This window comes from Chiloscyllium plagiosum, chromosome 17 (assembly GCF_004010195.1).
Source record: "Chiloscyllium plagiosum isolate BGI_BamShark_2017 chromosome 17, ASM401019v2, whole genome shotgun sequence".
In the NCBI taxonomy this organism is placed as follows: Eukaryota; Metazoa; Chordata; class Chondrichthyes; order Orectolobiformes; family Hemiscylliidae; genus Chiloscyllium; species Chiloscyllium plagiosum.
Window position 1 is genome coordinate 16,435,763 of NC_057726.1, and position 17,140 is coordinate 16,452,902.

At 41.6% G+C, this 17,140-nt stretch overlaps 1 protein-coding gene across 1 annotated transcript in view; it reads left to right on the plus strand.

The window, feature by feature from the left end:
* Window positions 1-17,140, plus strand: part of dusp22a (dual specificity phosphatase 22a) — a 129,265-nt gene that overhangs the window by 16,391 nt on the left and 95,734 nt on the right. The window contains exons 2-3 of the mRNA XM_043706607.1: window positions 1,044-1,077; window positions 8,627-8,709. Of these exons, the coding sequence (XP_043562542.1) occupies window positions 1,044-1,077; window positions 8,627-8,709 (117 nt within the window). The remainder of the gene's footprint in view (window positions 1-1,043; window positions 1,078-8,626; window positions 8,710-17,140) is intronic.

Sequence of the window (17,140 nt, forward strand, 5' to 3'; positions counted from 1 at the left end):
TCTGGCAGCATCTGTGGAGAAATGAAAGAGCAGGGCTCCGAAAGCTAGTGCTTCCAAATTATCCTGTTGGACTATAACCTTTTGTTGTGTGATTTTTTAACTTTGTACACCCTAGTCCAACACCTGGCATCTCCAAATCATGTGGAGAGAGAAATGTTTCAAGTCTGGAAGTTCTGAAGAAGTCATTGCCGACTTGAAATGATAATTCTGTTTCTCTCTCTCCAGAGATGCTGCCAGACCTGCTGAGTTTCTCCAGCATTCTCTGTGTTCATTTCAGATTTCCAGTATCCACAGTATCTTACCTTTATTTGAGTGTTTAATTCACTCCCACTTCTCTGTCAGATATGTTCACTTTGAAGAAGTTCTGCTCTTCTCTTAAACACATCATCATCTTGAGCTGCCAGTACCCAGTTGGTGCCTTAAGTAAATGATCATTCCTGGGATTTGAACCTGGGCACTGACATTGTCAGTCTGCTCGTTCACATAGGAAATCATTGCTGAACTTGATGTTTCATTCACCTGATCCGTATGTAGATCCACCTTTTGTGGAAGTTGCCCTCTGGCAAGTGAGAATAGACACTGCGAGCTGTTCCTTTATTCCTCTTGCCACCAAGAGTCAAGCCAAGAATCAAGAGTGGCTTTATTTTTCATATACAACCGATACAGTAAAAACGAGACAGCATTCCTCCAGGACAAAAGTGCTACATGGACAGCACAAACTACACGATCATACAGAGAGTGGCATAAAGTGCATCAGAAGTGCAAAACATGCAACACCAACCAACATTTACCCTGGAACGTTGTCTCTGCTGGGATTCACTAACAAAGTGCAGACTGGTTAATCAAAGCTAGTGCCATGTGTCTGTTTGTCAGGCTGAAAACCACACTACAATGCATATCAGTCTTATTTTTGATGGATGTGTTTGGTGTGCAGTGCAGAGCTGAGCTTGCTTAGAAATTAACTTACGTGTATCACTGAACTCATTGTAAGTTGTGCAACTATGCATTCTTGATTTAATAAAGAAATCTTCTTCTCTTACTAGGTTTTAGATGGTCTCTATCTTGGAAATATTAGAGGTAAGTGTGGCTATCATTTCTTAACTTGTTATCATGGTTACCATGGACTTAAACTGCATTATTGGTTCTTTAAGTTCTTTTGCCCACCATTAGAACAAAGCTACCAACTGCTATAAAATACAATGGCCAGTGCCTTTTTTTACAAGTTAATAATAGTTCAGTCAATAGACCTATGGATGCTCCTAGACCGTTTGGCCCATCATATCTGAGTCTGCTCTTTGCTGGAACCATCCAAAACTAATAGCAGCTCCCAGCTTCCTTCCAGTCACCGTGATTCTTCCTCCACTTCAAGTAGTTACTCAGTCTTCCCTTAAAACTATCTCTGCTTTAACCACTTTCTGTGGCAAAGCATCTAATTTTTCCAATAATCTGTCTGTAAGAATGTTACTTTCTGATTCTTCATAACCGTATTGATCAATCACACCTCAGCCAGGAGGAATAATAACTCAGAGTTTTGTCAATGTCAATTTCAACCTCAAAGTTGAATTTCCATTTAGAACGTGTGTTGAGTATTAGAGTGATTCCTTCTTATGTTTGTTGGCATAAGTGAAAAAAGAGCTAGATTAAAATGGATATACTGTTAGATTAAACTAATAAATTCAATAACGAATTCAGGAGGAACTCCTTTACTGAAAAACTGGTGAAATTGTCGAAATAGGCGGTGAATGGAGTGAATCAGGTAGACAGTGTAGGAGCATTTAAGGGGAAATAAGATGGGTATCCAAGGAGAAAGGATTAGAAGGTAATGCTAATTGGGTTACAAGTGCCAGGCAATGACCATCTCCAATATGAGATAAACTAATCATTGCCTGTTGACATTCAACAACATTACCATCACTGAATCTCTCACTATCAATTTACTGGAGCTGAACTGGACTTGTTCCATGAATACAGTGGCTATAAGAGCAGGTCAGAGGCTAAGAATCTTGCAGCAAGTAACTCACCTCCTGATTTCCCAAAGCTTGTACATCACCTGCAAAGCACAAGTCAGGAGTCTGATGCAATACTCTCCACTGCCTACATGGGTACAGCTTCAACAACAGCCAAGAGGCTTTACATTGTTCAGAGCAAAGCAGCCTGCTGGATCAGCATGACATCTACAAATATTCACTCCCTCCACCACTGACATTCCATAGCAGTGTGCACTATCGACAAGATGCACTGCACAAATTCATCAAGTACTTTTGATAGCACCTTCCGAACCCACGACCACTTCCATCTAGAAGGACAAGGGGAACAGATACATGGGAAAAAAAACTGCAAGTTCTTCTCATAGCCATTCACCATCCTGACTTGGAGATGTATTCCTTCAGTGTCGTTGGATCATAATCCTAGAATTTCCTCCTTAATAATATTGTGGGTCTACCTACAGCACATGGACTGCAGCCGTTCAAGAAGGCTGCTCACCACTACCTTCTCAAGGGCAACTAGGGATGGGCAATAAGTGCTGGCCAGCCAGCGAATCCCATGTCTCATGAATGAATAAGAATATGCAGTGGAGCAGAAGGAGCATAAGCACCAGATATAAATTGTGCTTTACATTCTATGTAATAAAATGCATGTAGTAGCAATGTACACATCTTTCAAGTATTTTTCAATGCTTAATTGTTATTGGGCTGCTGAAGACTGGACAGCTAAAAAGATATGTATAACTTAATTGTTCTGTTATGGCATGCACCCAGTCTCCATTTCAGAGAAATGCCTAGAAACAGACTGAGGAGGTTTTGTGTTTTCAGCCAACCATGTATAACTGAAGAGCTGGAGAATTTAAAAATGTTTATATTGCCACAAAAACAACCCCACAAATTTTGCAGGCAGATGAATTCAGAATGAAATGAAATTAATTTAAAAGCAGAACAAGGTTGTTGTGGGATGATCTTACTTGAAGAGGTGTATATTTGACAAGCCCATCAATCAGCAGTAAATGCTATAATTCCTGTCAGACCTCTCTTTTAGTGGGTACTTGAGCTAAACCATCAAGATGAAATTGACTATGATAGCCTTTTGGAATACTGCATTTAAATCTGGTCTCCCAGCTATTGTTAAACTTGAAAGAAAAGATTTATGAGAATGTTGCCGGGACTGGAAGGTCTGAGCTATAGGGAGAGGCTGAACATGCTGGAGATACAGAGGCTGAGTAGGTGACCTTATAGAGGTTTATAATATCATGAGGGGCATGGATAGGGTGAATTGCTAAGGCCTTTTTCCCCAGTGGTGGGTCGAGTCTAACAGTAGAAGGCATAGGTTTAGAGTGAGAGGGGAAAGATTTGAAAGGAACTAAGGAGCAATTATTTCAAGCAGAGGTTGGTGTATGAAATGAGTTGCCAGAGGAAGTGGTGGAGGCTTGTACAATTACAACATTTAAGTGCATCTGTATGGGTATATGAATAGGAAGGTTTTACAGGGATATGGGCCAAATGCTGGCAAATGGAACTAGATTAATTTAGGATATTTGGTTGATATGGACAAGTTGGACTGAGGGACTGTACACCTGTACTATTCTATGACTAAAGGCAATTTTGTTTGTAACAATTTGAAATGCTCCATACTGATGAAGGGCTTTTACCATTGATTTTCCTGCTCCTCGGATGCTGCCTGGCCTGCTGTGCTTTTCCAGCACCACTGTAATCTAGACTCTGGTTACTGTCACAGTCGGGGGTCTATCAGAATGATGCAGACAGTGATGGATGTTAGAGGGTACTGGGATGATTTGAAGAGAGAAGCACATGACACATATTGGAATAGTGAATCTGCTGAGGTGGGACCCTCAAAGAGAAGTTAAAAATAACAGACATAACTTGAAGGCATTATTTTTTAAGCAGCAGGTTTTTCTGATCTTACACATAGCTGAGAAAGCATAATTGAAATCGTATTCAGTGATAACTTTCACAAAGCTATCAGATAAGTGCCTGAAGGAGTGTGTTTTTTAGGGCAATGAGGACTGAATGGGGGAGTGAGATCGATTGGATAGTACTTTCAAGTGCTGGAAACCAGATTCTGGATTAGTGGTGCTGGAAGAGCACAGCAATTCAGGCAGCATCCGAGGACAGGCAAATTCCTGATGAAGGGCTTTTGCCCGAAACGTCGATTTTGCCTGTCCTCAGATGCTGCCTGAATTGCTGTGCTCTTCCAGCACCACTAATCCAGAATCTGGTTTCCAGCATCTGCAGTCATTGTTTTTACCTCGTTGATTTTAACCCTACTGCGAATCCTCTTGCAAGGATGCCTGCCTTGAAGAAGTTTTCCTCCTCTCTTTACAAGAATCTCAGGGAGTCTCTCACCCACTGCAACTCCCAGGTCATTTCCTCTGCTCTGAAGCTCTTCAACCATGTCCTGAACTTTTTTCTTTTTTCTTATAGCTTTTATTCCTGATGAAGGGCTTTTGCCCGAAACGTCGATTTTGCCTGTCCTCGGATGCTGCCTGAATTGCTGTGCTCTTCCAGCACCACTAATCCAGAATAGTACTTTCAAGTGCCAGCACTTTTACCATGGACCAAACAGCCTCATGTTGAGAAGTCAGTCACCTAGTGGTATTATTACTAGACTATTGATCCAGAGACTCTGTGGTCTTGGGTTTGTGCTAATTGGTGTAATCTGAAATCTATAAAAATCTGGAATTAAGAGCCTAATGGTGACTATGAAGCCATTGATGATTGTTGGAAAAAACCCCACCTGGTTCCCTAACAACTATAGGAAAGGGAACTGCCATATTTATCTGCTCTGGCTGACATGTGCCTGTAGTCCGACAGCAATGTGGCTGACTCTCAACTATCCTCTGGCCAATTAGGGATGGGCAATTGAATGCTGGCCTGGCTCGCGATGCTGTCTTCCTGTGAATGATTTAAAAAAAAATTCTGTGCTGTATTCTGTATATGATTCAAGAAATAATATGTGAAGATCTACACTAACCTCTCTCTACTGTCCCTAACTCAGAGTAGCACATTTGTTGCAGCTCCATTAAACAGATGGGTGTTTTTTTAAAAATTTGTTGATTCTTGGGATGTTGGTGAGACCATCATTTACTGCCCATTAGTATATCCATTGAATGCTGAAAATGTGTTGCTGGAAAAGCGCAGCAGGTCAGGCAGCATCCAAGGAACAGGAGAATCGACGTTTCGGGCATAAGCCTTTCTTCAGGAATGAGAAAAGTGTGTCCAGCAGGCTAAGATGAATGGCTTGCTGGCTTTTGCAAAGGGCAGTTAAGAGTTGACCTATGGGTCTTGAGTCATGTGTAAGTCAGACTGGGAAAGGACGGCAGATTTCTCTCTGTAAACGAACATTAGTGAACTAGATTTTCATGACAATGAGTTAGCTCATGGTTCCCATTTAATTTGCATTTGGTTATGTGTGCTGTGCTTAAAGGCATATCCATGTCTAATGCTTTAGTTTTTAAATGCAAGATTTGTTGAATTAAATTCCCCAATTACCATAGTGGGATTTGAATTCATGTCCCCAGGGCGGTAGTGCAGGAACATCACCATTATTCTCTGGTATCCCACTTTAATCTCGTACCAGGCTCACAGTGAACAATTTATCTCCTCATTTTATGCACAAATAAGGTATTTGGTTGCCTCATCTAGTTTTAGATCAATCTTTGTCACCTTCCACGTTTCATTGATAAATAATGTTTACTGGATTTACTTCCTCTAGTGGGAGATCTCAGAATAAAATGCTAAATGCAAGTGGTAATTACTTTGAGGAGAAATTCATGTAGACAGATGGTAGAGGCTCCCCGTTTAGCTATATTTCACTTTGAAAGCTCACCACTTGTCCTGTGAGGTTTTCAGTACTTCCTGTGTGTATATTTAGTGTTATTGTGTAACTGTCAGCTTTAAACAACAGGATGTTAATCAGACCTCAACCCTATTTGACTCCACATTACTTTGTCAACTTTCTGTCTGCTGTCACTCCCTAAAGTACAGTAGGGCATTCAGCGCTGCAAGCCTGTTCTGTCATTCAGTTAGCTTGAGGTTCATTTGTCCCATTTACCTGCCTTCAAATCCTTTCATATCATAACCTGACAAAAATCTATCAAACTCAGTTTTGAAATTTCCATTTGACCCTCAGCCTCACAACTTGTCGAGTTTTAGATTTTCATTATCCTCCATGTGAATAACTGCTCCCTGATATCACCCTTTAATGGGCTAACTCTAATGTTAAGAGAATATCTGCTCACATGGATTTCTCCACTATAATTAATATAGCAAACTTTTTATTAACTGGTACCTATAGGACCAGGAGTGTGCAGGTTGATCAAATACTCCAATTGATCAATATTAAAAACATACTCAGTAATGGAAATATAATGCAGGGAGTATACACACCACTGTTACATTTTATTTTCAGCATAAATCACTTAAATAATAATGTAGTTGTTTAAATAATAATGACAATAGCGTTTCTTTCTCTATCTCTACACCATTTAATCCCTTAATCGTTCTAACTATTTCAATGGGATCAGCACTTAATTCTCTACACACAAGGAATTATCAACCTACATTTTGGGATATTCCAACATTTCTTTTCCCAATGTGCTGAATGAGGAAGAGTTGCTGACAATTGTTTGGATTTTGCTGTAAGCCACAGAGCACCTGAGCTAAGCAAGAGACATTGGTCAGACTGCAGCTGGAATACTTTGAAAAGGTTTAGTCCCCTTATCTAAGAAAAGATATATTGGTATTGGAGACAGCCCAGAGAAGTTTCATGAGACTGATCCCAGGTATGGAAGGATTTTCATTCATTCTGTAATCAATGGAGCTTCAAAGAATGGGAGGAGACCTCATTGAAATGAATTTAGACATTTCAATCTTATGGGACTTGACCAGGGCAGATGCAACAAGGTTATTTTTCTGTGGGAGAGTCTAGGACCAGAGGGCATAATCTCAAAGTAAGGAGTCGCCCGTTTAAAACAGAGATGGAGAGGGATTTTTTTTCTCCTGGAGGGTAGTGAATGTGTGGAATTCTTTATATAGAAGGTTGAGTGCTTAAATAATTTCAAGATTGGGATAGTTTTTTTTGTAAATATTTTTATTGAGAGAAAGATTTTGAATTTTTTACAAAATTACATAATTACTACAAACAAGCGAAAAAATCTTATAATATAACAACAATAACAGTAACCAAACTACTAGTCTACTCCCCAAACAATTTAGCAGAAAAAAAAGAATAAAGAGAAATATAAACCTACACAAACTACAGTTCAATAAATGACTAAATCAAAAAGCAACTGAATGAAAGCGAATTGAACCAAGGCAAATTAAACTGTATTAAGTTACAACACTCAGCATAATCCCACCAAAGCTCCCCACGACTAGGAACATCAGTTGGCAAAGCTGTAATTGTTTGGAATTCTTCCTCCCAGGGGTCCCCGGCCTGCCAGACACAGCTCTCATGGCTACACAAAGGCTCTGACCAATATAGCTGACAAGTCTGTGTCTGTACAGTTCAAAAAGGACCGCCACGTACTATGGGATAGATTTTTAATCAATAAGGAAATCAAGGGTTATGGGGAAAAGGCCGGAAAGTGGAGTAGAGGATTATCAAATTACCCATGATCCAGTTGAATGGTGAGGTAAACTCGATGGGCTGAATAGCCTACTTCTACTCCTCATAGTCTTATAGGAGGAAAACAACATCAGCCTGAAGTCCTGCTCCTGACCACCCTCTGAAGGCTGTTGAGGAGAGCCAATGCTCCTAGATTGTCAGGTTTTGGCTCCACTGAGTTGGCCCCCATGGTTGTTAGCTCCTTGTTAAATATTGGGAGAGAGTGATTCATACCCTCAGAACCGATCCCCAGCCAAATGTCAGTGGCTTCAGGAGAGAAGCAGAGAGAAGTAGTGGAAAAGGAAACAATCTCTTTCACGTATGCTTTGAAAAAGACAGCCACAGAATTTTAGATGCATTGCACAGCGACTAGAGTTAAGGGTCACACTGTTCTCCTGGGCTCTGGTTATTTCATGCTGTTTTCATTATGCAATAGTGTTCATTTATTAATGAAATGGAACCATGTAAACAATTAGCTCAGGAGGCTCCTGGAACAAGCAATGTTGTTGCCTTCTGTTCAAACGCTCAAGAGAATAGGAATCCCTTCTCGTTGTGATTTATTTTTGGTGCATTTTACTAACATACAAGAATCAACAGGAAGACTTGGCTGCAGCCCCATTGTCTTCTGACACAGATTAGGTGGGATGTTTCATTTTGACAAAGGGTCCCACCCAAAACACATACCTTCAAAGGTCATCAATTCATTGTGTATTTCCAGTTTTCAGTTCTATTTTTGAGATTTCCACTGTTTGTGTTTCTGTTTTATTGCCTGTTTTGATCTTGGCTTATTCCCTTTACTGCAAACTGTGAAATGAGTTAACACTTAATTTTCGTAGAATGTCTCCAAATTGATGGATGCTTTCACTAATTATAATGCTACCCACATCCCACATTGTAGAATTTGATTCGCAAAATTGCAACTCGCTCTTATTCTTTACACAGTGTTGTGCTTATGTGGGTGTTTAGTCATTATGAATGTGGTTTTTGTATTTGCTGTCGCCCACAGACTCCCAGGACAAAGATAACCTTGTAAAGAATGGAGTTTCCCATGTCCTGTCTATCTGCCACAATGCCAAGCCTGTACTTGAGGTAAGCATCACAATTAGCAAGAGCTGCAACAGTTATATTTGTCCTATAGTAATTTTCTGACATCAATGTGAAGGTATTACTATAAAATGGGTTTTGGATTGGATTGGCTTGTGATTAAGTGTTACCTGTGGTTCAGTGGGAAGATCTCTCACTCGACTCAGAAGCTTATTGGTTCAAGTCCCACTCCAGCAGTTTGAGTACAAAGCTTGACAAGGCCTGAGGATGGTTCTCTAGTGTGCCCTGAGACAGTGCTGCAGTGTTGAAGTGACGGTCTTTGGGATTGGACATTAGGTGGATTCAAAAGCTCCCATGACAATCTAGAAGAAGAGCAGGAGAGTTACTCTTGGTGTCCTGGCCAATATCTGTTTTTTTTTGATGTTACTAAAATCGTTATCTGGTCATTATCATATTCCTGAAGAAGGGCTAATGCCCGAAACGTCGATTCTCCTGTTCCCTAGATGCTGCCTGACGTGCTGCGCTTTTCCAGCAACACATTTCCATCTCTGATCTCCAGCATCTGCAGACCTCACTTTCTCCCCATTATCATATTATGTTTTGTGGGAACTTACTGTGTACAATCAGGCTGCTATGTTTCCTCCATTATAACAGTTCTGAAGTACCTTGGAACATTCTAAGGTAATGAAAGGCTTAACACATACAGTATGTAGGTTCTTCCTTTGATTAGCTCCCTCTTGTCCAAAATGTCACCTTAACATAATATTGGCTACTATCTACAGCAACCCACCCGAATAGTTTGGGTGGGGTGGGGGGATTATGGAAGCCTGCTGAGGACACTATTGGCTGCCTTTCAGATGGCTACTTCTGCCCTTCAGTTCTTCACCTCGAAGAACTGCTGGCCATTCAGGTGGCTGCCTCTAGTGATACCGTACTCAAGCAAGGAGGAGATGAACTGCACTCTGAGGAAGAGTTACTGGACCAGAAGCATTAACTCTGATTTCTCTCCATAGATGCTACCAGACCTGCTGAGCTTTTCCAGCAACTTCTGTTTTTGTTTATAATTTCCAGCATCCACAGTTTTTATTCATGAGGTGAACTGCGATTGATTAGAATGTTGCAAGCCTCAGGGAGATGGGGAGGGGGGTTGCGTGGGGATTTAAGAGATCCGTGGGGAAGGGTTTGGGGGCGAGTCCTACATTTTTGCCCACTGATGGACCAATGGGGCCAGATTAAATAATTGGGACCCCTAGTGCCCAGCACCAACCTATGCAGGGAAACCCACCAGCTTGGTTGCTCGGTTTGGGTCCCTTTCTCCATCAATTCAGATCCAAGTGATGATGGGAATGAGACCAGAAGTGGCTCACCCAATGCTTTGCCTGCCTAAAGCAAAACTGTAGTTTGTGTTGGTCGTCAGATTGGTGAAGAAGGGGTTGTGTGGCATTGATAGCATGGTTCCCTAACCTACAGGGCTACCCATCTGTTTATATACTCATGTAAGGTTCAGCCTCACCAGAAGGTGTCCACATTTGATTTGTGCTGAGATTTAGTTCCTTGGCCCCTGAGTGTTGTCGATGACTCAGACTTTGTACCAAAACAAGTCACATGGTGCTCCATTGCAATCTGTATATACATCCCAAGGGAACTGATCACAACCAATTCATTGCATCCCAACCCAATTCATTGCACGTCATCTCCAAGCACTGGACAAATTCACACAGCCATGGGGCATTTATAGAGCGGTCCCTGACTAACTGGAAGATGAGGTGGTCGATAAGGGTAGATTAACAATAAGGTTGGGCTGAGGAATTTGAGTGGACATTGAGTTCACTATAGCTTCCAGTCAGAAGAAAAGGAGAATGGAGTGTCTCATGACAGAGCTCAAGAATCTATGACTCTTTTCAACTCTGAAAAATGATGCAGAAGCTGATGAGAATATTTAATACAATTCAACCTGATTTAAAATCTGTAAAAAAAAGTGTCTGTTTCTCTTTGCAAACTATTTTCCTTTTTCAGATCTCTTTCACATTAAAATCTCACCACAGCCGTTTCCATGTGGACTCTCCCAGTGCCTCTCAGTTCCTGCCAATGTGAGAACAACTTATGGTCATTGATCATTATGTTGTTTCCTTCGTCCATTTTCCTAGGGAAGGAAGGGTCTCATGCTGTGTCTTCCCAGGTTGGAAAGACTGACATGAGTGGGGGCATTTTACTGTGCGATGGAAGCAGCCAAATCCATAAACCATCACTCAGCACACCTTTTGAAGAGATGAAGAGCTTATGCCCGAAACACCAACTCTCCTGCTCCTCAGATGCTGCCTAACCTACTGTGCCTTTCCAGCGCCACACTTTTCGACACCATTTGAAGAATCTTATTTCTATCATTTTAAGCAGAATACCCATTATTGCCTACATGGAAAGGGGCCACCCCACAATTTTACAGAGTCAGAGGGTGATACAATGCAATGGGCGGCTGTTTGGCCCATCACAACCATGTTGGCTCTTTGAAAGACCCATCCAGTTAATCGCTGTCCCTTGTTCCTTCCTTGCCTTTCTATTTTTAATGCTCTACCTTACACATAGTAAGATAAGATGTTAAGATAATTTGGTCTAGGGGTTTGTTGAAGGAAGCTAAATTCCAGTATAACTGCTATTTCTTTGAGGTAGAGTCGAGAGTGTGGTGCTGGAAAAGCACGGCAGGTCAGGCAGCATCTGACGAGCAGGAGAATCGACGTTTCAGGCAAATGCAGTCAGTGCCATTGCTCACTAACTCGGGATTTCACTGTCCGATTTAACTGCAAGTCTTGGTAGTCCTGGGAAAATGCTTGTGAGCATTTGATATCCTCTCAAGGATACAATATCATGATCAATGACCATTGGCAGAAACTGGGAGGCACTGGGAGAGTCCACATGGAAATGGCTGTGGTGATTCCTGACAAAGAGTTTATGCCCGAAACGTCCACTCTTCCGCTCTTTGGATGCTGCCTGACCTGCTGTGCTTTTCCAGCACCACACTCTTGACTCTAATCTCCAGCATCTGCAGTCCTCACTTCCTCCTGTTTCTTTGAGGTGTACAACTCCTGGACTGTTTTATAAGCACAGTTTACCATCCCAGCGTCAAATTGCTTGTGATGGATTTATTGCACATCAGTTGAGAACCACACAGTTTCAGGATTTTAAAGACCTGTCTATGGTTTTCCGAAGTGCAGCTGTTTTGAATCAAATGTACAATAAAAAGGATGCAAGTCAATTTGCAGCAACATTTGATTGGAGCAAAACTGCTCACTTCCTGATGCTGGTCAAAAGCAAATGCAGAAGCAAATTGATTTGAATCAATCTGGTATAAACAGTTCAATTAGGACCCTGTCTACACAATTTTCTCATCCTGTCTTGACACACCAGAGGGCACATCAGCTGGGTGGTCTGACAGTTTCCAGTGCACAGCATCATGCTTCATTGCACATGTTAGGCAACTAAATTGTATTTAGGTTAATAGATTTGTATTGGAATGGATTGTATAATGTAATACATAGGAAAAACATAATAGGTCTCTTTGGAAGTAAGCAGGCATGCTCTCCTCCAGACTCTCTCCTCTCTCCCCTAAGCCTCTCCCTCCTGTCTCCATTTCACATTTTCTTATTCTCTCCTACCTCTCTCTCTTCTAGTTCTCTCTCTGTTTCGGTTCTGTGTCTCTATCCACCATCCTTCTTTCTCTCTATCCATCTCTCCACCATCTGTCTCTCATCCCCTCCCCTGTTTTCTTAACCTTTTTATCCTTGAACTCTTCTTAATCTTATACCCAATCTGCCAGCCAATGAGAATAGTATTGTGCACACAGTAAAAATCATAGGGGAAGGGAAAAATCACTGCTTCGGAAGAATATGCATTTTGAGAGTATCTGGCACTTGTTAAAATGTCCAATTTATAAATTTAGGCAGCCATTATGTATTGAAAATGATGACTTGTATCTCCTGGTTTGGAGAGGATATCAAATGCTTACAAGCATTTTCCCAGGATTGCAAAGACTGATGGTTAAATCTGACAGTGAAATCCCGGGTTAGTGAACAATGGCACTCTCTGCATTTGGGGGCCTCCACGATTCCAAATGCACAAATTAATATGTCTCCCCCGGGTACTCAGTTACATTCTGAAAGAAGGTATTAAAGAAAACACCAAAGCCTTTTTCTTGTAATGTCAAATTTAAATAAAGTTGTGAGTGTTGACTTTGTGAAATTGGGAAAGGTTGTTCAATGTAGGCACCTATAAATGGAAAATAGGTTTGATTTTATTTTTAATAAGCAGTGGAATGTTTGAGATACCGCAAGAGGCTGAAATAAAGACATATGTGTGAGCGCAAGAGAAAAAGAGATTGATTTTAGATGAGATGTAAAGCAGGTGATTTATGCTTCAGACCAAATGTCAGTTATGGTGAGGTGCTGGGTAGTATGTGGGGCTATTCATAAAAGTAATTGGATTTAAGTTGCCACATAGATGTTCATGAAAAGGGTTGGATGTGTCTCGAGCCTTAGGTTCAGGCCATGTGCAGTTCATTTCAGTTCTACACTGTTTAATGAATTAAATAGGTCCCATTTATAATACAAGATTGGGAAAACCCAATAGACTGCGCAAGTTAGCATTGACTGGAGGTTTTGTCTGTGATTTAATATTGGTTGCAGGCATGAGACAGGTCTCACTATTTTGAGGAATTCTGTTCTTGACAATGACTTACCACAAGCTAATAAAGTTTGTAGTATAGAATTTCCATGCTGTTTTAAATGTAAACATAGCACATCGTTAGAACAAGCAATTTTCTCTTCACTAAATGGGTCAAAAGGAAGCTGTTTTCTGCCCCAATTTTGATTCCCTTCTATCAACACCAGCTTTTGTCATGTCATTTTGTCTCTTAAAGTGAACTGTCCAGTTACTCCCTAGTGGCTCCATTCCGGGTGGCACGGTGGCACAGTGGTTAGCATTGCCGCCTCACAGCGCCAGAGACCTGGGTTCAATTCTAGCCTTGGGTTTGCACATTCTCCCCATGTCTGCATGGGTTTGCTCCGGTTTCCTCCCATAGTCACAAAGATGTGCAGGTTAGGTGAATTGGCCATGCTAAATTGCCTGTAGTGTTAGGTGTAGGGGAATGGGTCTGGGTGGGTTGCTGTTTGGAGGGTCAGTGTGGACTTGTTGGGCTGAAGGGCCTGTTTCCACACTGTAAGTAATCTAATCTAATATCTGTAATTTAGGCAATCACTGTGCAGCTCAGAGTTTCCTTCTTTTACACTGACAGAGCCTCAGAGTAAGTTGGAATCACACATAATCACAAAGCATGGCTCTGACCAGCATCAACCAAGACAGGAGCAGTTTCTGAGCCTGAACAGCGTGACAATTTCTGACAGCCATTTTGGGGGGAGGGGGAGGACACAAACTTTCACAGTGATTTTTTTTCTTTACTGTCTACAGATTATGATTTTAATGCCACAGATCTGGGCTTGCTTCTCACTGTTTCAAAGTTGCAGAGCCCAGAACCTGCTTGAAAAGAAGGATATCACAATAACCACAAGCGAGACTTTTGCATTTGTTTAGCACCTTCCCTCTTTTCAAAGTATTTTACAGCTGATGAACAAGTTTCAAATACTTTTTAAAAATTCATTCATAGGAGATGGGCATCACTGGCTAGGCCAACATTTATTGCCTATCCCTAATTGTCCAGAGGGCAATTAAGAGAAAACCACATTGTTGTTGTTCTGGAGTCAAATGTAGCCAGAGTAAATAAGGAGAGCAGTTTCTTCCCTGAACGATATTAATGAATGGGTTTTTTTCTGATGATTGATGATGATTTCATGAACACCTTTAGAATCTTAATTTCAAATTTTCATTGAATTCAAATACCACCATCTGCCATGGTCGGATTTGAACTCAGATCCTCAGAATGGATTTCTGCATTAATAGTTGAGTGATAAAAATACCACTGTTGCAAAGATAGAAAACACAGCAATCAGTTTTCACACAGCAAACTCACAAAATCAGCCATGATTAGATAATGATCTTTTGAAACTGATGTTAGTTTCCTGAGCTTTGCCACTGTGTAATTTCTGACAGTGTACTAAAAGGACGATGCTGTGATTTGGGGGTAAGCAACCTGTTCCTAACCTGAGTCGTCAGGGCCACTATGTTGTCTGTCTGGGGTGCTGTGTGCTGCTAAAATATAATACAGTCTGTAGTCAGTTCTTTGGAATCTTATTTTCATCTTAAGTGAGCATTCATAATTTAGAATCCATGGACTGAAGTAGATTTCCGAAAGAAACAATTACTGAGACAGTTTTGCGATTTCTGCTTATACATTGGATATACCGATTGCAAAATGTTTCAACAGGTAGAATCTGATAGTGTGCATTTCATATTGTCTCTTGATTGAACCATTAATTGGAGTTGAGTTTGTACAAATACTTGTGGATCCCATGTGATATTGACTGTTCTAGTGAGTCTCTAGCTGCTCAGTTCTATAAGGAGTATTGTAATACATATCAAATGGGTATTCTTTGCTGCTAGGATGTGACTATGTACAAGATGCTAAGTCCAGAAGGTCCAAAACTGCGCTGAGATTAATTAGAGGTTAATTCCTGCCGTCAGTGAGAATTCTGACATTGGGCAGGATCTGATGTTCAACTTGCTAATACTTATGAATGTGAATAGATTAGATTCCCTACAGTACTGAGACAGGCCATTTGGCCCTACATGTCCACACCGATCCTCGAAAGAGTAACCCACCCAGTCCCATTCCCCTAATTAATGCACCTAACACTACGGGCAATTCAGCATGGCCAATTCACCTGACCTGCACATCTTTGGATTGTGGGAGGAAACCCACGCTGACACAGGAGAATGTGCAAACTCCCGGGTTGCCCAGGTCCCTGACACTTGGAGGCAGCAGTGCTAACCACTGAGCCACCATGCTGACTCATGCTTGAATGAACGCATGCAGACTGTTGTAGGAATTAGTTGATGTACATTGTCATAGTAGTACCGGAACACAGTGTGTCATGGTGGTTTCAGAACACATAGGGCTACATTCAATGAGACACATAATGGGTGTGAAAGCAGGTAGGTGGACCCATACATTTGGATACAGTGTCATTGGTGTCATGCCCACACTGGCCAACTGCATCCCCATTGTGATTTTACAAGCAACAGGTACTATTTGGTGGGTTGCCCACTTGTGCCCCAATGGGGGGATATAATTGGGCAATTAATGGTCAATTAATAGTGACATGCTGATTTAATAGGCAATGGGAGGGACTGAGACTGAAAGAATAGATGGCAGCTTTAACCCTGTTGGTGGGTGGGGAGGGAGCAGATGAAGAAGATGGCCCTTGCATGGTCCCCAAAGACAATCAGAGGGTCCACTGCATGTCCATTCTCTCAATGGGCCAGCAGCTCCATGAGTAGACGAATAGGAGGCTGGAAGAATGCAGCAAGCCAAGCAGCATCAGGAGGTCTCCACCTCTAGGTCTCCACCTCCTGACGCTGCCTGGCTTGCTGTGTTCTTCCAGCCTCCTGTTTCTCTGCTTTGGATGCCAGCATCTGCAGTTTTTTTGTCTCGAGCAGCACTATGAGGTCTGCCCTCCTACTGCTCTCACAAGTCTCACAAAGCGCACGGTCTCGGGCTTTCACCTGAAAGGTGAAAGTGGACTGAGCCAGCCAAGTAGATCTGGCCTCACTTCTCACATTAACTCTGGGGCGGGGAGTCCACTTTAACTCATAATCCAGTCCATTGTACCACCACCATATCCTGCCAGGCAATTAAGAAATGGGCAATAAATGCTGGCACAGCCAGCGATTCTCCTCCTCACATGAATGAGTCAAAAAACACTGATCAAATGTGTCATAATGGTATGGAAACTCACTGCACCATGGCACAGTTCACTAAGGTCTCTCCATACCATTTTACTGAAGGGTAGCATTAACATTTTGCTTCAGGAATACTGGCACAGGGAAATATCCATCTGGTTCTGAATGAAATTATGTCTTGCATTTAATTAAAAACTGTGTGTTTTGAAGAAGAGATCAAATGCAATTTCTGTGGAACAAAACCAGATTTTTAAAAACTACTGCCAATGTATTACAACAGGAAGACACTAGGGGACAGTAGTACAAAGCATATGCAGCATTCAGCAGCGTTAATTGCAAGTCAGTCAGCAGATCTGCTTCCCTCCCAATACATCCTGATCAGTGACAGGCCCTTCCCCAAGCACATTCCTTCCTTCAGTGCATCAGTGCTGCACATAGTTCAGAAGAAACATCATCTCCTCAGTATAGTACAAAATGTTAACTGAATCATTTTGTTCTGCAGCCCAAGTATCAACTTGGCAAAATGAAAATGCAAACTTTTGCAATCCTGGGATTCTGTGTAGTCCAGTAAAGGTGAAAAGCTGGATCGTTGGGTACTGAGCGGCACTGGGCAGCAATGCAGGGCACTTTC